At 38.5% G+C, this 24,675-nt stretch overlaps 2 protein-coding genes across 2 annotated transcripts in view; one reads left to right on the top strand and one right to left on the bottom strand.

Moving 5' to 3' along the window:
• Nucleotides 1–8,020, bottom strand: part of LOC138007040 (cytoplasmic polyadenylation element-binding protein 2-like) — a 21,555-nt gene extending 13,535 nt beyond the window's left edge. The window contains exons 1-3 of the mRNA XM_068853716.1: nt 7,027–8,020; nt 6,471–6,552; nt 380–424 (exon numbers count right to left, since the gene is read on the bottom strand). Of these exons, the coding sequence (XP_068709817.1) occupies nt 380–424; nt 6,471–6,552; nt 7,027–7,887 (988 nt within the window). The 5' untranslated portion in view covers nt 7,888–8,020. The remainder of the gene's footprint in view (nt 1–379; nt 425–6,470; nt 6,553–7,026) is intronic.
• An 865-nt stretch (nt 8,021–8,885) lies between these two features.
• LOC138007043 (E3 ubiquitin-protein ligase MARCHF5-like) lies at nt 8,886–23,399 on the top strand. Its single transcript, XM_068853717.1, has 3 exons — nt 8,886–9,416; nt 15,158–15,845; nt 21,116–23,399. Exons 1-3 carry the CDS (start codon nt 9,382–9,384, stop codon nt 21,221–21,223), a joined length of 831 nt encoding a protein of 276 aa, XP_068709818.1. The 5' UTR covers nt 8,886–9,381; the 3' UTR covers nt 21,224–23,399.
• Nucleotides 23,400–24,675: the final 1,276 nt, after the last annotated feature.

Here is a 24,675-nt window from a genome sequence, read left to right as displayed (position 1 = left end):
CACTCGTGTGGTCATTCCTTTCCCTAAATGTCTTGACTGTGTATGCCAAAATATCAATTGTTCTCGTTTTTTCTAACATGTATGTGAATACCATTGTGTGGATTAACAAATCACTGCCCGTTCCAAATCAAAATACCCATACCGTTTTTGTAATAACCTGATTTGTATCTTTTCATTCTTCAAATTAATGAAATACGTTCTTTTCTCGTAAACATCCTGGTCTTATAACCTGACTTTGAGTAAATGTTCTTGATTGCTCTCAAGGCCTTGTGTTTTCTTCCCTGCGTGGGTTTGTCATTTCCATTCAGGTCAAATAAATTGGTGGCGGCATTTATACGACTTTATGTCCAGTTAACAATAAGGTAATTTATTTATTTACCTCCTGCGTGGGATATTCCTTTCTTCTGTAGATGATATTTGAAAGCTGAAATTACAAATCAAGAAAGAAGTCATTACCCTTGCTTTCCTAGTCTAATAAATCACATATCACACCTAATCCACGCTCTTTACATTCACCTGTCGTATGAGATCAATGGCAACGACTCCCGAAAGAAGATTAACAAAACCATCACAGATGTCCAAGACAAAAAAGACGCCAGCTTTCAGGCTATAGCCTTCTGTGTATTTATTTACATTGTGTTTTTGCTAATCAAAGTTTACTGAAAAATATCCTTTCCAATTTTTCCAGTGTAAAATGGAGAGGACGGGCTTTTCAACGCAGCTGATTAAATTTTAGGGTGTTTTTTTACATCTTTGTCACATGTATAGTGAGTTTTCTAAAGTTATAGAAAATCTCAAGAGTAAATGAATGCAAAAAATGTGTACAGTGGGTACAGCATTTTATTTGCGGATAAAATACTGGCGTACGAAAAAATAAGCCAACTTGTTCTCGAAAAAAAAGAATACACCTTTACTAAGAGTCTAACCAAAAGAATATTTTTATTCAAATTTACGGCGCAATTCACGGTGAAGAATCAAATCTCGAAAAAATAAATACTCTTTTTTGTCGAAACATACATCATAGACGACTAAGGTATATCCATTGTTATGAACTTTGAGCATGAAAATACAACATCCGTTCCATCCGGCGTAATATAAGCCATGCAATCTTAAGCCTATAGTATGTTCTTGCTTCTCTAAAGTCTTAATTAAAAATAGCAAGATTATTTAAAATTATCCTCTCCGCCACCGTCTAATGGCTGTGATACATTATAAGAGAAAGCAGAGCTCCTTATAGATCTTTTAGAGTTATAAATGCTTTGCCATAGAACTCATTCAAGTATGGCGTGTTTTTTCATAATAATACGCCTTACAAATACTACAGATTGAGTTTCTGAAAAACATCGCTTGATTGAAGCTTCAAAGACAGAGAGTTCCCTGAAAAGAAAATCGCATTCGTTGTGACAAATACTGTGCCGTTGATACCTTACTAGATTGGCGATAACGAAAGATATTGAAACTTTCCTCTTGGAAGACAACCTGAGAACTGTATTTGGTATGCATGAGTTATTCAGGAAACTAACATTTGAGATTTATGTTTTCCCAAAATTCATGGTTTAAAGTACTTGAAAACTATGAATGAAGATTTGCAGTGACATTAGGGCTACTTTGCATCTCACCCTCAAAGGAATACAGGAGAAAAAGTATTATTGACAATAAAGATAACTCGTCTTTAATAATGTCGAAGTAACTTGTTTTCTCCAGAGTTTAACGAATCATGTGTAATATTTAGCTTGAAAAAGCTTTGTTCCTGTTTTCCTTGTTTTCTTTTGCATTCACAATCTCAAAAGGTTGTTATGTCTCGTTTTTGTCTTCTCATTTCTTTGAGTTCAAAAATCATTATTTCACTTCACTTGATTTGTTGAGAAAGCGTTTTTATGCCAATTGTTTAGTCCCTTTTTTTTCACCGTCTTAATGGCGTCTTCAGCCGTGACACGGATTTCCTTCCTGAATAAATAATTCCATTTGGGACAAACAGCCCTTCTTCATTTCCTTATCGAAGGCAATATTGCCGGGATTCTTAATGAACGACATCTCACAGTATGCTAAGATATTTTTCTGGTCTACATCGACGTACTTAAAACTCCACTAAAACACCACGAAAGGCTAGGTGACCTATATCAAGAAATGTTATCTTTGTTGATAGCTGTCGTGGAAACGTGTCGGTTTTCATGTTCCAATACTTAAATATATTCTGTCATATGAAAAGTGAAAGTTGTCTTTTTCATGGGAAAACTTGACTTGATTTTACTTTCAAGTTGGGTCAACTTCGACTTTGCATACAGATGCAGTATTTAAAGTGACGTATTTATGCGACGTATAGTTCCTACAAAAAAGAAGCTAATTTTTTTTGAAATATTTTACTGTACAAACCTATGATTTTACTTCACATATAAATTACAAGTAATTATGCAGTTGTTCGCCCAAACAGGGTGAGTGTATTTATGGCCTTTGAACCACGGAAATTATTACGAAGTTCGAGTTTTGTGAGGATCTTGGTTATGAAGCAACCATCTGTATGAAAGGCATACATATTTGATAAGCCTTTAATGGTACAGAATTGAAAATGCTTGCCGGTTTGGCTTTGTCCATATATCTTAGTAACATTTAATTTCTGAAACGCCACGCGCGCTAAGGATTTTTCCAAAGCAATTTTCGCCATAGGAGCCATAAAAAATGTGTTTTTATGATGTCTTTTGACTGTCTATCAGACAGGAAACGAAAACACTCCCGGTAACTTTTGCGCCTTCATGACTATTGCCTTCTTACTGACATTCTGGGTAGACCAGCATTTAAAAGTTCTGACTTTTCGCTTGTAATTTTACGGCAGGGAATAGCGGCTTGAACTAAAAAACCCTTGCTTTACATGTAATAATTTAAGAAAGAAATATTGATAATTTCATGTGCGATGAATATAACTTGTTGTTTTCCTGTGTTTGCATCCATAGTAATTTATCATCAATATTCCTTTCATATAAAATCATATTAATTCTTTGTCTCTTCCCTGTATTATATTTAACTAAAATATATTTCCTTTACTGCACAAATAAAAGTGTTATGGCTTGAAACAGGCTGTTTTCGGTGCTGCGTTCCCAGAAACAATGTTTTGTACTCGATAAGTGTACAAAATAAGACCAACACTTTAGACAATGTAGTTCGCAAGACTTCTAGATCTAGACAGTGTCCATTTTATTCACAAAGTTGTTTAGTTGGGTTTTTTTCTTGGGGACAACAGATTCTCTAATTTTTGGACGAACGAGCGATGGGTTTAATGGGAAAAGAGTGTTTTGAAACAATAAATCGCTGATTGTCAAGTCTTAAAATTCATTTTCGAAAGAAATTAGCGAACCATTCAGATTCGTAAAGAAAAGTAAATTGAATTTTAACGGCTCGGAAATTGATGCATTCAGAAGGAAGAGTTTTAGTACGTTGAATTTAATTTGCATATGTTTAACTTAACTTGGACTTTTTGTCAGTAATTAGAATATTTGAAAAAAACTGTGAGATGAGTCAGTCTTGTCACTTGGAGTTCCAAATTAGCAAAAGCTGATAAATCTACATTAGTCTAAGCTTCTACGTTGGTCGATTTAAAAGAAGATCTCAACTACTCAGCAATTTATTGTAACTGAAAATGTTTACTGTACGATTTTAGAGGGCAATTTATCAAATGTCTCCTGCGAGTTATTATTATGCGCAATGTTGTGAAGTCTCAGGAAATTCGACGAGGAAACCTCATTAAATTATTTTTCCCAAAACAGTTTTTAAATACGCTGACTGACATTGCCATTAACTTTGCTTTTTTCAGCTATCTTATTCTTTGTTCATTTCTTTCTCGACCAACCAGAAAGTTGAATTTTTAACTCAATTTCTAAAAAACATTAATTTTTGACACGTTCTTAGAAGGTTATCCATACAGCTGTTTCGCTGGCTTCACTTAAGACTCAGCTTGTGGTCGTCCAGCAAAAGGTCTTCCCCAAGACATTACAAGCAAAATGTTAATAACAGCTACACTGAAACCCTGTCGAGTTCGTAGTAGTGTGTCTCGAGCGAATGAATTTTTATATGAAATGTGAGTGAAAACGGATCTAAGTTGCGCCAGGTTATTACGAAAAAATGTCGCGTTACCGACAGAGCGAGACCGACACTAAATACCAAAAGCACTGATAGTCTTTAACATCTACATTAAACAATATTTTGCTTTTTACGCTTTTCATCATATCACAGCCAACTGTTCGAACAAGTGCAAGATTTTCCAGTACTTTAGGTTACACTTTGTTGGTACGTGGTTATCGTTTCTTAACACCCTTTTTCTGCCTCACAGCGTCATATCCACAACACAGAATATTCTCAATCATGATAGCTTTCTTTACACTTATGACATAGTAACTCTTTCATTTCTTCATAGTACCTTCACTGTTTGTTTCTTTCAAAACAGGTTAGGTTTCGCACACTAATCTCAGTTCTGTCGTAAACCGTGTGCTTAGGGCTTGCGTTTGTAGTTTTTACTCAGTAAGCTCAGTTATAGCATTCTTCTCCTGGATCATAAACGCTTTGGCGTTGCAAAGAGATCTTCATCTTTTTCCTTTAAGATTTTAACGTAACCATTTTTTTGTTTGGCATTCACTTTCTTTAGACTAAGCGAAAAGAATGGTTTGTCGCATATTATCCACGTAATAAAGTGACCTCCTCTTTGTTTCTCGTTGTCCTTTTTTCATTGAATGAGCTTGGTGCGAAAACCGGCAGTATTACTTAAGCGATTCAGAACACAGTTTTTGGCTTTCCCTATGACGTTACTGGAAATCTTTACTTCTTACACATCTACGCACAATAAAAAAAACTTCAAAAAGGGTGGAGAAGGGAACAGACATTCCGAATTTGCCTGTTGATCTTAAAATATCATTAATCGCAACTCATGGGCCGGTTATGTTCGAAGTACTCTTGTACCATGAATCCTTTGGCTTTAGCAAAAAATTGGATATGCAAAAGTCACTCTGTTATCAAAAACGTCAGATTTTCTATTTTTCCTCTGTTTCCGTATTTTCCTTTGAAAGTGTTATTTGCTGGAGAATACGATCATCTTACTACTTTTGGTTCTTTTCTCGCGATACTTGGCCTTTCTCGTGTTGCAAACAGGTCTTCTACGGAAAACACGAGAAATGTAAATTGCAATATTCCAAGCAATATCATTTTAGACATGGCAATTCGTTGATTATTTCAACGTTGAAAACGTTTTCTCGCAGATTATTTTAAAACCAGGGCTATTTCAAGACAGTTAAAATAGCCGGATTGGAATCACCACTTCCTATCCGTTCGACACGCAATCCGTTTTCGTGGCAGAATTCAATACTTTATCTCTCGAGTGACTATGACTTAAATTTGAAAACTTCTCAGTTTTTCTTTCTTCGAACACAAAGCATCCAATAGAAATTTCCAAAAAATGGCTTCTCTTGCAGAGAATGCCACATACTCCTTGAGTGTGATTTCTATTTTGTTTTTTTTATGGCTTGATACCGACATATTTTTGTGATGCTGTGAACCTACTAGACTTGCGTAATTCAAACTACAGAAGTAAACTATACAAAAATTCTGAATTGGCATTACTTTAACGTCTCCTTCCCTAAAAGATTATCCCCTCTTTATGGTTGGTGCAGCACCATAGAAATTCCGAAAGGAAACAAGGAAACGGCTATAGAGGTGTTACTTCGTTGGTTTTGCTGCTAAATTGCACTATTGAATTCATTTGTTTTGAAATATTCGCAAAAGGATTTATGTACCCTTCACTTTTTGTGGTTTTTTCCTAGCCCAAACAAAAAGAGAAATCGGCCCTCCTACATACATAGTCTCGGCGATGACCAGTTGACGAAGAATCGCAACATCCTCCGCTTTTATTGCGGCCATTGATTTTCACCACTTTCAAAATAACAAATTTGAAATAAAGTGAGGCCAAAAAATAGAGGTCTCGTTGAAGGCGAGTCAAATATTCTTGGTTCTAGACATTTTGGTAAGATTATTAAAAATTGACAAAGCCATGTCGGATGCGCAGGTGACTGGTAACACAAATTTACAGTGAATTCAACTTTTTACCATATCCTTACTTCATTCCATTAAATTTTCAGAGTGCTTAAGAAACGAATGATTCAAAAAAGATCACTTTAATATGTCCTGACTCTGTATCCCGGTGGTAAATTTGCTCATCAATTCATCAATAAGAATGCATATCTCGCGAGTGGGGAAATTCTCCTTAGGAACTGACTTAAAGCGAAAAGATCTGGAAAGGTGTTCGATATTCACATAGAACCAATATATTTTTGGAAACAAAAGGCTAGTTTTATCGACAATGTAAAACAACTTTTTCAATGTTGAACTAAGTTTACTTTTAACCTAGTGGCTTGATCAATTGTATGGTTTTCTTTTTCTATCTCTGTCAGCAAAAAAAATCATTTTATTTTGTAATAAAAGATCATACTAACCGCTTAAATTATCTGGTGGTTCTGACGGGGAGCGAATTATATCGAGCAAACGTGTTTCCAATGATGGGAATTTCATTGAATCCTGTAGAAAAAAATGAACACAAAAGAAGCATTAGCAGTGAAAGCGTATGATCTAAAAAGCGTTAAAGGTTTTCCTAAATTTCCAGTTTTATTGAGACTTAATTTAGAAGCAGCTGTACCTTTGGGCCAATTTTTTCGTCATTAATTTATGTATGATGGAGTCGACGAACGAACGACGGCAAACGTTATTGATTGCGAATTCGTATTTATCATTTAAGTTGCCCATCTTGGTACGATTTTAAGGAAAACGACTACTTTTTTAAATTAAAAAAAAAAATGAAAAATACACGGTCTAATATTTAGTCGACAGTTAAAGGTTTAACCCGTTCTATTCGTGTTGGTGAAAACATAATCTACAACTTAGAAAGAATTGGCAAAGAAACTACCACATAGTTTTTCTGTTGTATGAAATTACATTGGGTGCTGAATAAACGCTAATAAAGCGTATTCCTATCCAAGGTATATTTGACATTACCTGGTAAGAGTAGAGTGAGTTTGAAAGCTCACTGTTTTGGCCATGCGAGTTTCCAAGGCTCGGAATATCGTCCAAAATCGTTCCATCCACTGGTTGTCTTGTCAAGCTAAGGCTTTGTAGGCCTTGTGTTATGCTTTGTGTTGATATTGCCGATCTTGACTGCGGGACAAACGAATGATTAACTCGGTGGTTTCTCATTCTAGACGAACCTGGTAGCGTCAACGAAGATGGCCGAGAGCTTCGTCCATGTGGGAAATTTATTGCGTTTATGGCATGGTTTGAATGCCGACTTCCCCAGGAATTATGTTGTTGTGAAGGCCAGCCTGATATGGATTGTGGAGTTTGTTGATTCCATCCCCCTAGACTTGTTAAAGCCGGTATTGATTTCGTTTGCGTTATAAATGGTGAATTATGAGGAATTGGTCTTCTTGGCTGATGGTTCATTGTTGTTGTGATACTTGCTGGTCCATTTATTCTTCTTGGCTGCGTTATTACTGGAGTGTTAGAAGGCAAATGAATGCCGTTAACCGGTTGAGGAATTGCGGGCTGTACAAAAACATCCTCTACGCTTGCTGGCGACCAAAATGTGGTCGAAGTCGCAAAATCGTGAAACATGGAGTTTTCTGAGTCCCTTGTGAAGTTTAGTTTTGTCTGCTCTAGAGCAGTGTTTCCCTGCGTTGAAATTATTTTTGATTTTGGCGAATCGTCTAAACAGTCTTCACACGTACCGTTTTTAATGTTTTTGTTCTCTGAATGGTCCTCCTTGAGATTGCCAGGGAAAAAGAGCGACGCAGTTCGCGAGTCGCTATGGTTGTAGTTGACTGGTGAAAGTGATCTTGTTGTTTGGCCAAAATCGGCCATATCCCAAAATTGTAGAATCTCAGGCGAACTAGTACCTTGGTGAATTACGTATACAGCAGGTGCTATTGTGTTCACCTCGCCACGTCGTTGCTTTTTCTGTCAAGTACAACAAAATTCGAGTCAGATGAATGGTTCTGCGGTGCACATCACGTGGTCCTACCTGCTTATGGGAAAATTAATAATGATCATATGAAATCAGATTCGACGATCGACCTCGCATTTCTGATATGTTTTTGACAACATAGTTGTTTGATTTGACCTGAGTGAAAAATACAGTTTTCCGCCCTTATGAAAGAATATTGAATGCGGGGGCATCTTTTAAACGCCTAGCGGCGCTTTGAGAAAAGACATCCTGTTGGCAGACTCCCGAAATCCTCACTATAACGTAAACAATCAAAACAGTAAATTGGAGTTGGAGGTTTTTAGGCGAAGTGAATGCAATCTCGCTTCTTTCAAAGATCACGATGCGCGTTAATGAATTCGTCATGAATGTTTTTTTGTTTCGCAGCTTGCACGTGGTTTAGATTGTGGTGAATATTCGCTAGCGAATGAATAGACGCGCCTTTTTTAATGGTCATGGCATTACAAAGGATCGACTCGTGCCTGTATGTATTTACACACGGCAGGTAAAAAAGCCATTGTTCATTCATTATTTGGGGCTATAAAAAAGATGCGTTGTGGTCGCAAAATCGGTTTAAACCTCTATAAAAATAAAAATATCATTTTACTATTGACTGCAATCTAGTGTCGGTCTTGCTTATTTTCCCTAGAAGTTCTCTACCATATTAAAATGTTTTTATTCTTAACATTACTGAACTATCGGATGGTCTTCTTTAGCCCCATAGATAATGCTTTAAGCAGTTTTCATTGGCTGCCGATTTGAATGTATAGATTTGATCTTTCTTCTGATTGGTTGATGACATGTCTTCGCTTAGCAATTGTCTTTTCTTCTTTCCAGCTGCTCCCTTCGTGCTATTGTAGTTTAAACAGTTCTCACATGAAAGAAATCTTGGACTTGCTAAGTACAGCATGTGTGATATTGAGAATGGTTTTTGTCTCATTTCACGTTAGCGTTCTTTAATAAGCTTTTTTCTCCCTTTCTTCAACAAATTTAAACCTGTCCGTGTCCAGGGACGGAGAGAAGTAAATTTATTAAGTCGATGTAGTAAATGAGTTTTGTCTGACTTCTTCGATGAAATGGAAAGAATCTAGACACGTTTAACTAAAATACAACTAAGAAAAAAAGCCCACCGGTTTAATCGAGGAATTATGACTAATGAAAAAATCGCGGAAAATTTGGATCTGAAGCGAAATGTCAACCGGAAGTGGTTTGATTGATTGGTTTCTCTGATTGGATAGAATTCACTTGGTCAAATTTGGAAGTTGGAGGAGATTTGGACGCCATTCGACGCCATATTTTATCGCTTGTGTTTAGGTTGGATTAGACACTTTCTTTCATAGTGGATTTGACTTCAACAGAAACAAGCTGTTAAAATGGCTTCTTCCTACGTCGATGAGTGGGATGTAAGGTAGGCATAAGAAAAATTCATTTGAAATATCTCCGTGATAGAATCGTTATCTACTTTCGGTTTTGCGGAAAGTTATAAGCATTCAGCAACATGTGTAAGGACTTGAAGGGACCTTTAAGTTTCGGGAGTGCATGTTTAGAACAAATGTGTTTTTAGGTTCCCCTTAGCACAAAAGCCTTGGCTGCTGTGCGAACGTGAGCAATCACTATTGAGTGGAACGTGCAGCATTTACAGTTCGTCATGTACAATGTATACATCTACGTATATTTGTTGTAAACTCTAGTTTTTCGTCTACAGACATTGCTGGCAAATTCATGTAAATTATCTTTATCTTACATTTCCTCCTTCTTTTTTTATGTAATATAGAATATGTAAGATTGGCGGCCTGATGATTTTAGACTCAACGGTAATATATGATTCTTTCTTAACACAAGCTCGGTTGCTGAGAACGAATTCGGCCATCCGATGGTCAGCAGCATTCCTCGAGCTCCAAGAGCCACCAGCTGACTGACTGCCAAAATGGTGGGAAATATTAAATCTTTACTTCTTTAAAGCTTTGCGGAAATTTTGTTTGAAAGGGCTTTCATATTCGTTTCTGCTTTCCAAGTGATGGTTGGGGGAAGATGCGAACTGTCAGTCAGTCAGTACGATGGGTGTTCAAGATAAATAAACATAATGACGGAGGCAGTCACTAAAGAACCTTTGTACTTGTACCTAGTACCAATTCGCTTGCAAATGTGGCTTAGAGACAGAAACAAAGAAACAATTCACATCATCCCATGTTTTGGATTTTTTTTTCTGATAGTGACTGAACAGGTCCGCAAGAAATATATGGAAATAAGCCTTAAAAATTCATATGTTCCAGAACGTTTGGCTACATTTAACAATAATTATTATCCCGAGAAATCACACGGAATATCACCTGATACTTAGCCAATAAGGCCGGAGACTGAGTCTGCTAAAATCAGGCGATATTCTGCAAGATTGAGCAGGATAATTGTTTTGCTATTCAAAACACTGATGACAAAGCACAATTTTCTATGTCTGTTGGAAAAAAAAGCTGGGAAAACTACCATTTTTCTCTGCGATACACAGAATTACCTATATCGCAGGATATACGTTGAGTATGCACAACAAGTGTTGAGCCTGCTATGACCATATTTGGAATAATAATACAGAATACCCATCCTTTTACATTTAACCTCAAAAGGCTGCCACTGCAGTCCCACAGTCTGATTATTCGGCCACTTAGTTATTAAAGAGCCTGTAAACCCAAAAATTGTACACTTTTTGTTCACCTAGCGGTTTATGGCAGAATTATTTTTTTCAGTCAAGCCCGTTTTCACCTCGTAAAAGCTCTTCGAAATTCGAAACATCCTCCATCTTGAAATAGGCCATCTTTCCTGTGATGTCATAGGTGGAACCTTCCTTTTACCAGAAGTTATAACTTTGTGAAACACGGACTAGTGTAGGTACTTTGTTTTGGTCGGAGTATACTTATTTTTTTCATAATGGTAAAGCGTTGTGTTGTTCAGTTTTGTAGTAACTCAAATAAAACCGGGCATACCATGCATAAATTCCCAAACAACACAAATTTGAAGCAACAGTGGGTGGGTGACATTTGTTCAAGTGAAAGGAGCCGATTTAGTAGAGCCATCGGTACATTCTGTTATTTGTAGCAGTCATTTATGAGAACAGTTACGTGGCAGAAATAGGCCTTACAAAGAAGAAGCAACTACTTCCCGGTGCTGTGCCGACAGTTCATGCCCGTCCAGGAACAAAGTCGTTTGAAGTAAAAAAGCGACCCATGGCAGAATGCGAGGAACCGGAAGTGTCCAACATAACTGTGAAAAAGAGTTCGTATAAAATTGATTTAACTGCAAATCTTCAGATTGACACAATTGATTCATTCCCTAAGAAACCCTTTTTTCTTAGTTATTGAAAGATTACGAAGAAGCCAGTTGTCCGGAAGCCTCTGTGCACCGAACCTGCTACAACTGAAGTGTCTACTGTGGTCGGCACTCTTATCCATATCACTCAAAAATGTTTAACATGCAGCTATGCCAGGGTTTGGAGAAGCCAAAGGCACCTGCTGGAAATCTCCTGCTATTCTGTACTCAGGTAGCATGATCTCCCAAACCCTGAGAATGCTGAAAATCCTGAAGGTACAGTGTTTCAGCTGCCAAACATACCATAAACACCAGAGGAACTACCTGATACCCACTGTCATAAGAAGGTGGAAGGAAGAGCAGGATAAATTGATAAGAAGGTTGTCAATTTGGAAGGAGGTGTTGTTCTTTCTGGGGATGGGAGATCTGACAGCCCAGGTCACAGTGCCAAATATGGGGCATTAACATTTCAACTTTCAAGTAAGTTATGCATAAGGAGGCCACTAGTCTCGCTTTGTAATCAGTTAACTTTTTTGCGAATATATTACAGTATGTTATAAACTGTTGTTATTCTGTTCAAGTCCAATGAAGTGCCAAACAGTTCATGGTGTGAACATGAGGGCCACCTCCGATTAGAGAAATTTTTGGCTGACAAGAATCTTGACTTAGACGTCATAATAACTGACAGAAATCACCAAAATGCGGCCTACATCAGAAGAAATATGGCACCCAAAGGAACCACACATTATTGTGACATATGGCACATTGCTACAGGTTGAGTCTTATCGTGCGTGCATGCACAAAAAATATTGCTTTAAGCAGTCAAAAATATTGCCTCCTGCATTACTTAATTCATAAATGATTATTATTTTTAGGTTATACTGCGGGTCTAATTGAAATGTTGCCACATGATTATGAAGAGGACCAAAGATCATTGAAGAATTCTATTCAGGATCTAAGGGACAGCAAATCAGGCCCGTTTGCTGCTTCCTTTGAGAAACCCTGCAAAGAAACAGCAGTTGAAGAATTTATGTCATGGTTTGCCAGTGTTGAAATTGAATTTTACAAGCCAGGTCATTACTCTATGTACCTGTACACTGTAAAAATGTTTAAAACAACATGAATGCAGATTGAACTAGATTTATGTTTTTGAACCAAACGACCACAAACATTGATAAAAAAATGTGCAATTCACACTTAATACACCACTCGTTTTACCAACTTGCTTGACAATTGCCGGTGGTGAAGGAATCCATGTGATTGTGTCACTGCTAACGAACAGGCACTGACGCTAGTTCTGTAAGACATAAATAATTATTATGTAAATTTAATTAACGTGTACCTTTGTATCGCTCAAAATCAGCCGGAAAGGTGTGGCAGATTTTGTTTACCGCACAAGATGGCAAAGCGACCCTGACATGTTTGCTGAGATAACCCCAGCACCAGCGAACCAGCTGTCAATAGGCAATGTAGCGAAATTTCCTACAAAAAGGAGAAAACAAATAAGTATCAGTGACACTCAGTATTGTAATCAATAAATAAAGTAATACGTAAATTCAACAAATCAATGTCAGAAAGGCAAAAACAAAATAACATGTAACAAAATAAACTATAACTTTATCTTACTCATTTCCCCTTTGATTATCTGTGCCGTACTGCTGCTGTCTGTATGCGTAACAAGCAGTTTCCACCACCCATACATCGAGGCAGGTTGACTGAAAACCGGGATGTTCTGTGATACACTTCATCTCTGTTTCAGGCTGGTCTTCCACTATTTGCCACACTTGCTTGATTTCCATGCAGCAAATGCTTTCATCTATTGTCTGCATGGGTTGACAAGTTCCACATTCGCACCTATATAATTTCACGTAAAACACCCAAAAAAATTCAGGTCCAAAAATTCTTATTGCCATGGTTTAAATGATATGCATGCTTTGTTAAGTTTTTATCTCAAATGCAAATAAATCACGCTGCGAACTACGTGTAAATACCAGTCTGTGTTTCCGAAACGATCAGTGTTGCTGCCAGCCAGTTCGGGGTTTTCTTCTCTCTGATCGTTTCGCCTAACTCTTCACGGCTCAAATTGGTAGGGTCATGGCACATAGTCTTGTACATTTGCGGAAATATCCCGTCACTGTCATATAAATTTAAGGCAGTTGAGTCGCTCCCTTCTGAGAGAACATCCTCCGAACTACTGCTACTTGTACGAGTCGCCATACGGAATGCGTGTTGAGCAAGCTTTGTGTTCCACCTGTGACGTCACGATCGCTCGCTATTGTTTTCACCGGAAGTGGGATTTCAGTAGAAAATGAGGATATTATTCCTAAACTAAGCCGAATTGAGCAAAACTAACGCAAAATTCGTTTTCTTGCCACTTTTTACGTAGGACAAGAGTAATTTGTATTTTTGGGTTTACATGCCCTTTAAGCAATAAATCAAAACAACAACCATGCACAGGTAATCTGACTCGTTCTTTAATCCACACTGCAGACCATCGTGGCAGAACATTTTACTCCTTGGGGTTATAATTTTCATATTCGTTCACTACAGGGTTGCAGACTGTGGTGGCAGTCCGTTTTACTGCTTCAACTTGTAATATTCATATTCTTTGACTACGGGACTGTGAACCGCAGTGACAGTCTGTTTTTAATGCTTGGAGTCAAGTCTTATGATATTCATATTCATGGACTATGAGGCCGCAGTAACAGGTTAAATAGTAATGCTTCTAGGTGGATGGGTATTCTGTAATTGGTTCGAAAGTTCCTATAACATTGTTAACAATTGCATTCATTATATTTACTGTAATAAATTTCCTTGTCTCATGTGACTTTTATTCATTCAATATACATGTATTCCCTGCATGAGTTTTAATAGTTTCTTCTATTGTGGTTGTGTGACTTTGCCAAATTTGGTTAGTCTCGCTGCTATTAAACCAAATATGGCCAAGTATTTCTATTGCATTCCAGAAACCAAGATATGGGCGCTGAAGTTTATGTAACAACTGGACCTGTACAAGAATAAGAATGTCAACATTAATAACACATGATTTTATCTTGTCACCATTATCAATTGAGACTGAATGAAACTTACATGTACAATAGTAATGATTTTTTTTTTGGTTGAAAATCTTTAATATGCTTACATAAACCTTTACTGAGCTTGTCTGACATTTTATTTGCCAATGCTAATCAACATGGGAGGCATTTGGTGAGAGCACTAGCCCTCCACTGATGTGCCCCAACCTTGTTCTCAGGGTGGAAACAAAAAGCAAAAAAAAATTATTAGACTAAAACAAAGAGCAATTATGAAGTGGAAACAACATGTTCAGTCCTTCCTTAGTGTGTGGAATAAACGTTTGCTTAGTGCAACTGCAAGACATGCATTACAGGCAGGAAAACGTCCGTCAGTGCAATTTGCAGTTATTTTTTTTGCTGACTATTTAACGTAAAGAAATTTGATTTTTACTCAAGAGTGTGTTTTGTGCATTGAAACCATCTCTTTATGTTGGAACTGAATATATTACCAAAGCTTTAAAAAGTAAAAGGCCTCAAAACAGGACAGGACATTACAAAATAATTCAATGTGTGAACATTTGAGCCCTCCTTACCCCCCTCCCCCACCACCATAGGTCCACTGTTGGCACGTTCTCTGGGTGACCCCTCAAATTGTCTGCATGACCCCCCACTTGAAAAAATTAACTGGAATGCTGCAATGGATTTAAAGAACTGGTCTTAGGTTGCCAAAAATAACTGTAAAGAGATTGCAGTATTACAGAACTGACAATAGTATTATAAAGCATGTCAGTACTACACAACATTGTAAAATTGAAACTTGTTTGCTTTCATACTTTAGACGGTGTTGGGTATGTTTTGCTACAGAGGAAGATGAACCAATGTCCCAGTGGGTGAGACCATGCCGTTGTCGTGGGACAACAAAATGGGTTCACCAAGTCTGCCTGCAACGTTGGATTGACGAGAAACAAGGTGGCAGTTCTACAACAAAAGTTTCTTGCCCACAGTGCAATGCTGAATACATCATTGTCTTCCCTCCACTAGGACCATTGCTACAGACTGTAGAGTTCTTAGACAAACTTATCAACAAATTTTGCCCCATTGCTGCAGCAGGGGTTGTGGTGGGTTCCTTATATTGGTCTGCAGTCACTTATGGAGCAGTAACAGTAATGCAGGTTTTGGGTCACAAGGAAGGACTTGAGGTCATGGAGAAAGCAGATCCAATGTTTTTATTTGTTGGACTTCCCACAATCCCACTTGCATTGATACTTGGCAAAATGGTCAGGTGGGAGGACCATGTTTTGCGACTTTGGAGACGTCATGTGAGCAAGATGTCATTTCTTAGCTACATTCTGCCACGTCTAACTGCTGGCTTAGGTACTCGCACACCAGCTGAGCCTACTCCATTGTCTGACCCAGTTTCTCTAACAAGATTGCTTTGTGGGGCATTGATACTTCCAACAATTTCCACACTTATTGGCAAAGTCTGTTTTGGATATGTTCATTCAAGCCTTCATCGAGCACTGCTGGTGAGTGTTGGCAATGTAAATGTGACTAATTGAAGGTTTGACCATGCACCTACATTTACCTGGGCTTTGGGCTTCTGATATTACGCAATGGTATGATTTCGTTCAGTTGAACTCAAATCACATCTGATGGCACAATTCATGAGAAATCGCACAATTTATGAAGAATTGCACAAATTTCACAAAGTAAACGAAATTATTATGTAAATACATGTAGCTCTGTGAGCGGGCAAGATGAACCAAATCCTTCACTGTGACTGGCTATCCCAGCTAAGTTCTTTGTTTGCTTGTTTATGGACCCAGACTTTGTCTCGGTCTATAAACACAAAAAAAGAACTGCTCAATATCCAGCCATCCTTACCTAATGAAAAAAAAAAAAACCTTGATCCACATAACATCTACATGGAAACCTGCGGAGTCTTTTTTCATAAACAAATAGAAGTTTGAGGCACTAATATCCTCTTTTGCACCTATGATGCCTGCTTCTAGTTTTCAATCTAAAAGAGTTGCCTATTGGTACAGTGCAAGCAAATCCTCTACTTCAAGTTCCCAAATCAGAATTGTTGCATACATCAACACAAAAGAAATCTTCATAATCGGCAAAACACTACCCCTTCTTATGTCAAATATGGATTGAAACAAACATTTTCATGGATTAGTTCTGTATAGTGAAAACACTTGTTCTTTCTTCAAGTCAGAAGACACGATCGCATCTTACCCTAAATTTGTGATACAGCACTGTATGGCAATTTGCTGTACATAAAGGTCAAGCTAGAGAATGTGGAAGAAACTACCAGCAGTATGCATTTAGTTTAACTGACTGCTTCCTATATATCCAACTGCTGAATAAAGCCAAAAATGAAAAAGAACTTTTTTTCTAGAAACTTTTGATCAATTCCGACATTTAGAAGTACATGAAAAGGCAAGAAATGTTTTTGTGATGAGCCTATGTCTGTCTGACCACAGGGTATAACACAACATGGCATCTTCATCAAGTTTTTTTGATTTCGCTCGGATTTTCTCTCTTTTTTTGCTCATATCTCATACTTCCAAATTTTCGGAGTTTAAGGAATTTGATAAAACAATTATTCCATTCACGCTTGTTGGATATGAGACTGGTTAATATAGCCAACTCAGCATTACGCACCTCGTTGGCTATTTACCATCTCATATCCAGTGTGCGCTCGTGGAATAATTGTTAAATATATAGTAAATGTTTGTTTGTTTGGGGGAGTGGGGAGTGTAACATAGATAAGTAACTAAGGTGTAAAATGAGTAATAGTTCTAGTGTTTAATATAAGTAAATAATTCTAAATGTAAGCGGCATGCACCTGTGTTAATGTGCCATGCCTGACGTACATTAGAATGAATGTTGTATTAGAATAATGTATAGGTGTGAAGTCTTTCTCTTAGTAAATGTAGTAGTGTAAATGATAAGTGAAGCGATATTAATGTTAATTTTAAAAAAATCTGTGTTTTGCATGAAAATAATGCGACTTTTTTTTCGTGAGTGATGTCGTTTATCTTTGTCCTTCTTATGCAAATTTTGACAGAGAATATTCAATTACAAAAATTTCTACTGAAAGAGCGTTAAATCTCCTGTTTTTGAGCATGTATTTTCAAGAACATTAAGTAATATTTAAGTGAATACTTAAATCTCACACACACAGAGTTCATAGTTCAGTTTACATCTTTTATGCAGTCAAGGCAATAAGAAAATTGTTGTCTTAAATCATTGAATTGTTTCAAAGTATTAAATGCAACTGCCAGCTTTAAAAGTTGTGGAAATATCACAACAGTACTTCCACATCTGACTCGCAGCACTTTACTTGCAAATGCAACAACTAGTTTTCCAGCTTGGAACCCTACGGAAATACAGGCTAAGCCACTGTCGATTACACTTCAATAATCTGGGATTACTACTAGTGATAACTGTTTAAAATGTAAATAAACTACAGAGAAACAAAATGGCTTTCTGTAGTCTTTATCACTTCAGTAACAGTGGTTTCATTAGACGCCGGTCACCGGCAGTTATACTGCCGTCTGTTTGCCAGAAATTTGCCTCTAACCACCAGCTACTCTCTACTTCAAAAGTTATTGAAACCCCTGAGTAAGTACATATAGTAGTGGCATCCTCGTCTCAAAGAGGCGATGGTTAGTGCTGGGGATTTGGGCAGGATCTTCTATGACTGTGTAGCCTGATCCTGGAGTGGCAGTCTCTGTTGCAGGTGGCACAGACGTGCCTTGTGGAAACATGTGCAAAGGCTGCGCGTTCTTTCCTTGCCGCTCTCTTGCATGTACCCTGGACTCTAGTGTTCACTTCTACCTTTAAAACCCCCACTTTGACACTTTGCCGCCATGTATCTCGGTGATTGGTGATGTTCTCCCATGCACTGGTGTCGATTAGTGCAGATCGCAAGTCTCGCTTGATGACGTCCTTGTAGCGCAGCAGCGGTTGACCCATGCAGTGTCGAACCACGGGCAGTGTGGCCCAGTGGTTAGAGCGCTTGCCTTGAGATCCGGAGATCTCGGTTCAAGAACCGCTCTGACCACTCGTTGAATTTGATCCTGGTAGTCCCTGGTTCAACTTCCCAGCTGCACTTGTAAATAGCCAACTGGTTTGCCTCCGGCTAGTTGGGATTCTTAACAGTTGTAGTTGTTGTGTTCTGTTGTTTCGTTGATTCATTGGCCCTGAAAAGCCCCTCTGGGGAGCAGTCAATTCAGTATGTATGTATGTATGTATGTATGTTTGTATGATGGATGCCCTCCCATAGTTCTCCATAAAGGATTTCTCCTGGCAGGCAGTCAGGCTCCATGCGATGTACATGTCCAAGCCATCGAAGGCATCGCTGAATGAGCAGTGATGGCATGCTCAGTGAGCCACCCTCCAGCACCTTGGTGTTGGTGACTCTGTCCCGCCACCTGATGTGCAGCAGGCACTGAAGGCAGCGGAGGTGGAATACGTTGAGTGACTGCTCTTGTTTGGCATAGGTCGTCCACGACTCGCTGCCATAAAGGAGAGTTGACAGGACACAAGCTTGGTAGACGTACATCTTGGTCCTTTCGCTCAACAGGTCATTGCCCCACACTCGCTTGTTGAGTTTGGCCATGCCAGCAGCTGATTGGCAACCCTGCAGCTGATCTCAGCATCGAGCGAAGTCGAGCTTGACACAGTAGAGCCCAAGGAGATGAAGGTGTCCACAACCTCCAGCTTCGTGTTGTTGATGGTGATGACTGGGGGGGACTCAGCACCTTGCACTAGGATGTCGGTCTTCCTGAGGCTGATCGTTAGCCCAAACTCCTTCGGCTTCATCCTGACCTTGCTTGCAAAGAGCGAGTGGTCCGTGTCACAGTCAGCGCTGTGATAGCTTCTTGTGTGGAGAACACTGCTGAGATCCGCTGTCCTAGTGATGACAAGGTCTAGCTGGTGCCAGTGGCGGGACCAAGGGTGTCTCCAAGACACTTTGTGCAGCTCCTTACACTTAAAGTAGCTGTTGGTGATGCAGGGGCCGTGGTGACAGCAGAGTTCAAGCAACCTCTGCCCGTTCTCATTCATCCTGCCAACGCCGAAGTGGCAGAGGCAGGTAGGCCATGCTTGCCAGTCGATCCCAACACATGCGTTGAAATCGCCTAGCAAATATATACCCTTGGAACTTGGGATTCCGGATAGTGTTTCCTGCAGAGCCTCATAGAATTGATCCTTGGCTTTGGAATGGAAGTCAGAGTCAGGGGCGTAGGGGAATATGTTCACAAAGCCCGCCGACGTTTTCATGCATTCTCAATGAATTCATTCATGAATTCTCAATGACCCTCCGGAGGGGGTTTCTGTGGTGACAATCAGTGAGTTCCTCACGGCAAAAACTACTCCATACTGCCTCGGCTCGTCTTGGGACAGGCCTTGCCAGAAGAAGGTGTAGTCTATTTCCATAAATGACCCAGTGTCGGCCAGCCAGGTTTCCTGGAGACAGGCGACGTCGATGTTGAGTTGTGCCAGCTCCTTGTTGATGATGGCGGTCTTGCGGGAGTCATCCATTACATGTAGCTGAAGGTCAGCGGGGAGAGACCAGGGCATGTGGAGCGAATGTTCCAGCTTACGATTCAAAGAGCTGGAGTCTTCGTAGTTTTTTGTTTGGACTTAGCTGACAGAGGCTCTTAGAGTCGCACGCCATTGGGAGCATTTCAAGAGGTTGTGAGAGCCCAGCCTCACAACCCACTCCCGGGTTATAACAGCCTTACGGAACCATGTACAGCATACATTTTTGGCATAATGTTACTTTTTTCAGAGTGTGTGGTCTATACTGAAAAAATCATGACACATTAAATACTCATTGATATTCAACTCCAGTTCAGAAAATAAGTAAAGTTTTAAGCATTCCTTTTCTCATCTGTAACTGTATTGGAGGTAGAAAAAGGTGAGGACAAATCAGATCAAAGGTTCCCTCCCATTAGCCAACTGTTTTCAAATTGCGCCATAACAATTATTTCTGGCCTTGTATGGGAATTTTTCAACAACTTCTGTGCAAGACTGTTGGATCTGGTGGAAATTTGAGCTCTGAAAGCAATCATAGTATGGTTATTATCCTCATGGCTCAGTGTTGCATGTTTTAGAGTAATGTAACAATGGGAAGCAGAACATTTTTACCAACCAAATGGTGTGGAAAGTTTCCCTTTGCTGGACACAATCTTTAACAACAATAGACCCAACAGAGTGACTCCAGCTTGTCAATGGTTGTTTCACACCCCTCGTTTATGACTTAATGTCCACTTATGTTCTATATACGTAGACTTTTTTTCACACCAAAATCCCACTCTTCTTGACAACTCATCCATACTTTTCATTGGTGAGTTAAACACGAAAAAGCTCACTACAGACTTGCAAACCATGATTTGAAAATTTAATTGCATCTAAATCTTGAAAACTGAAGAGTTTTCCATTGTATAAAACCTTCTAATTCTAAATGTTTATGAAATCTTCTACTTAAAAAAGGCCAAGAGAATTTTCTTTGGGTTCATTGTCCAAATTAACAGTCTGTCAGCCTACTTTTCCTCTTAGCTAACTGTATACTCTGTATCGGTATCAATTGTGTCGGAAAAAAAGCCTTCCTAAAAAAGAAAAAAAATGTCAACAAAATATCTTGTGAGATAAAAATACACTTGCCGGTATCTATTAAGAATCCTTACTAAGAAGACAGTCAAATTATTCTTGATGTGATATAAGCTGTGTTAAATGTGGCATTGTTAAGACTAAACTTTGATGTTTGCCTTCATTTCAGGGAGGAATGACTTTTGTGGCAGTGAAAGGAGTTGTGCGGATTTACTACAAACAACAGCAGTATGTGAGGCAAGCACAGCGAATTGTCAAAGATTACAACCCAGAGTGAAATTGTAACATCACCTTTCAGTATTTTTGTGCAAACTTAATGAGTGATTTAATTTTTTGTAACATTACTGCTCTTGCCGCCGTAGAATGGACAAAGTCATATCCACCAAGTTCATTCCAAAGGTTGCATGTAAGGGTTAGTAGGTAGGATCTTCATTTTCTCATTGTTCTTTGTGAGCCTTGGTGTCTGCTTGGATAAACACACGTCAGGTTTGAAGGGTTCCATGTTTAACAAAACTATGGATACATTTTGACTTTTTCTTATTCTGAATATTTTGTTTGTTTTCGTTTCAGTTTTCTTTAATTTTGGAATGTTTCCCTAATTCTTACTTTTCCATAGTTTTGTGAGAAAAACTGCAAGTCTAAGCCAAAGCCAGTCACAAAAAAGGGTATCAAACACTTTGACCAGCTTCTTGTTGAGATCACTGGTGAAAAATGATCACTTATGATGCAGAACAATGTTATTAAAGGTTATCATAGGTCACTTCTGCTCAAAGCCCTTCAATTCTGGAGTCAAGAGTTTTTCTGATCTGTGTACCAATGACTTTCTTAAGTAATCAGGAAACTTCCTCCTTCCTGAAAATTCTCATCTGTTGTAGTGACTTGTCTTTTCTTGATGAAAGTTCTGCAATTATATGAGCTCTTTCTTAGGGCCTCTTTCTGTTTCTTACTTTACTTTTGAAAGTGTACTTTGATAATTTGGGCATAATTTATCAAGGTCTGGATTAAATACCTTGAAAATATACGAGCTTTGGTCACACAAAACTAAGGATTACAGCTTATCTGTCTTTACGAAACTCTGCCATGCAGGATTTGTATGTTTGTGTGCATATACTTGATTTCATGTGTGACAATCAATTTTTATAATGTACAAATTTACTAATTTTACAATCCCTTAAATACATGTAGCTATTGTAAGACGAAGTGTATTTTTGAGAATGTAACAGTATGTTATCCTCATCTAGAGTAACATTATTCAGTTTCTTAGTAATCATGATTCATGCAAAGGCATAATAATAATAATAATAATAATAATAATTATTATTATTATTATTATTATTATTATTATTATTATTATTATTATTATAAGTCTTGTTCTCCCTTGGTATTCAAGCCACTAGCCGTAGAAAATGCCAGATAATGGTTTATTTAAACAGAATTTCAAACTTCTGTGGCTCCTTAAAGTGATTTCGATTTGTGAACACATATCGAAGCATTAAAGAGTGCACATTGAATTACCTTGTAAATATTTTTTCTGAACCATTGCTTGTCTGTTGCTGGTCAAGGCATGCAGCTGGGTTGTTGGTTGTCGGTTTTCAATAAAATGGGACTACAGACAGCAGACAGACCTCCTGGAATCCCACAGTTTTCATTCGCACTCCCCAGGCTGTGTTTAGCCCAATACCTGGTTTGTTTAATAGGCTTTGTCATTGTCCTAGCCAAAATATGTGGTTGAATCATATTTTTAAATTTTTTAAATGAGTAAACTACTTTGGTATTCTAATTAAAATGTTGCTACACCATTCAGGAATCATTGATTATAGAATAATTTAGTCACAGGGTATAGTCACAGGGGGAGCTTTCGCATGATTTCCTCCACAGCAGTTAAGTATGCAAAATAGGTCTCTGGCTATCGCTGGAGTTACCCCATGAATAGCTTGAAAGCCAACACCATGACTTGGTTCGCAAATGCCTGATTGCTCTGAAGTTTTGAACTCTGTGGCATGTATTACATTAGCCCAGTCTTTATTAACCTGCAAATACAACCGCCTCACATTGTCCTGGCCACTTGTAGCGTTCCAGCAAGAGCACTGCAAGCATCTGGGGCGATGTGAGGCGGCTATATGCGCATCCTTCTATAGTACATGTACTTACACAGTTTGAAAGCAGATGATCCAGTGCACACTTAATTCGGAAGTAGTAAAAGGTCTTGAATTTTATGATTTTTTTTTCTGGTACTGTAGTAAGGGAAATCCCTGAATTGCATTAAATCTAATGAAGGATGATTTTCCTTCTCGGAAATATGCATCTCACACCTGTTGAACCTTAGTTTGTTTTTTTGCTTATGTTCCCTGTAGCACAGAGTTTTAAATGTTCATCTAATCCTGAGGGTAATTAGAAGTTTGTATTAAAGTTGAAATTAGATTTTAGAATTTGAAAATAAAAGAGTAAACCTATTTTTGTATAGTTGTCTCCCTAGAGAAAGGATTTCCCTTGGCTGGCATGTCTTGTTGCTAAGAATTAAAATGTGGAGAAAACGCCAAGAACGGTGACAGTACTTACTGCACGGATTTAATCTAAATCACTTCACATAACGGCAATATTGTGGTACCATATAATACACCATTTTGTCTTTAAACGCCTATATCTACAAAAACAATCGCGGAGACCCCAGTTTTCTATTCATGAAAAGTGATCAGCAAGCTAAGATGAAACTCTCTGGCGTGGATTCTGGACCACCTTGAATATTCAAATTCGGAAGGTAGCTCAGAATCTGCTTCAAAGAATTTTTAAACTATGCGGAGAGTTTCAATTTTACCCTGCTTATTACTGTTCTGAAATAAGAAAACGAACTCGATTATCCCCATTTTTAAGTATAAGCATCTCCATGACTCCAGGCAATTAAGCCCAGAAACAAAGAAAGTGCCCTATAGCGATATTTCTTGTTCACAAACATTGACGTCACGTTTCTTTTGATATTCAAATTTGCCAACACGTAACAAAAAAGTCATTGTTTCAATAGCCAATTAGGTTCTGGTTGGCATATTAATAATGGGTGGTGTCACGAGAAAAATCACTATTTCTTTTGTAATTTTTTACAGCGAAGCCTGTGCCATAGCAATACAATGACGTGGTCTTGTAGCCACCAATAAATTCGCTCCCCTTGAGGAGGCTCGAAAGGGTTTCAGCCTTTAGAAGACTCTCTGTGTAGATCGAATAACGCTACAACACCGAATCACGTAACAGCAATGTTATGGTACCAAATGAAACACCGCTTATTTCCAAACAAGATGTGGCCATGATCAGATGTAATAAGTTACCTTGGCAATGGGAAAGCCCAGCAAAACGACCGTATATTTTGGATTTAGTTATTTTCAGATTGGCTCAGCCAGCATTACTCCGGGAAAAATCCAGTTTCCGCGCCTTCAATACCACCCAACTCATAGCCCTCTCCTGTTTTTGTATAACATGTACCACAGGCAACCCAGTTTACGATCCCGGAGGGTCTACTTTAGATAACAACTAGCAGGGTCTCCGTTTCCCACACTCCTACGTCGTTGTGGGGAAAACGGAGACCAAAGACGAGAACCGCCTCCTTGGTCCTCGATCTTCGTTTTCTAGGTCTTCATTTATCCCTAAATCAGGAGGAGAAATAATTGCGGGTCAATTTGTGGTCTAGATCGTCTGAAAAAAAAACATTTCATCGGCGCAAATGACAATTTTTAATCTTCA

The sequence above is a fragment of the Montipora foliosa genome, chromosome 6 (assembly GCF_036669935.1).
Source record: "Montipora foliosa isolate CH-2021 chromosome 6, ASM3666993v2, whole genome shotgun sequence".
Taxonomy (NCBI): domain Eukaryota; kingdom Metazoa; phylum Cnidaria; class Anthozoa; order Scleractinia; family Acroporidae; genus Montipora; species Montipora foliosa.
The sequence above is the reverse complement of the archived record's forward strand: the minus strand, read 5'-3'. Positions and strand labels throughout refer to the sequence as shown.

Excerpts from the sequence above, each read along its gene's own strand:
- LOC138007043 (XM_068853717.1), top strand. The coding sequence starts at position 9,382 with ATGGCTTCTTCCTACGTCGATGAGTGGGATGTAAG. Across the intron at positions 9,417-15,157 it reads GTCGATGAGTGGGATGTAAG|ACGGTGTTGGGTATGTTTTG; the intron begins GTAGGCATAAGA and ends TTCATACTTTAG. Across the intron at positions 15,846-21,115 it reads GCCTTCATCGAGCACTGCTG|GGAGGAATGACTTTTGTGGC; the intron begins GTGAGTGTTGGC and ends CCTTCATTTCAG.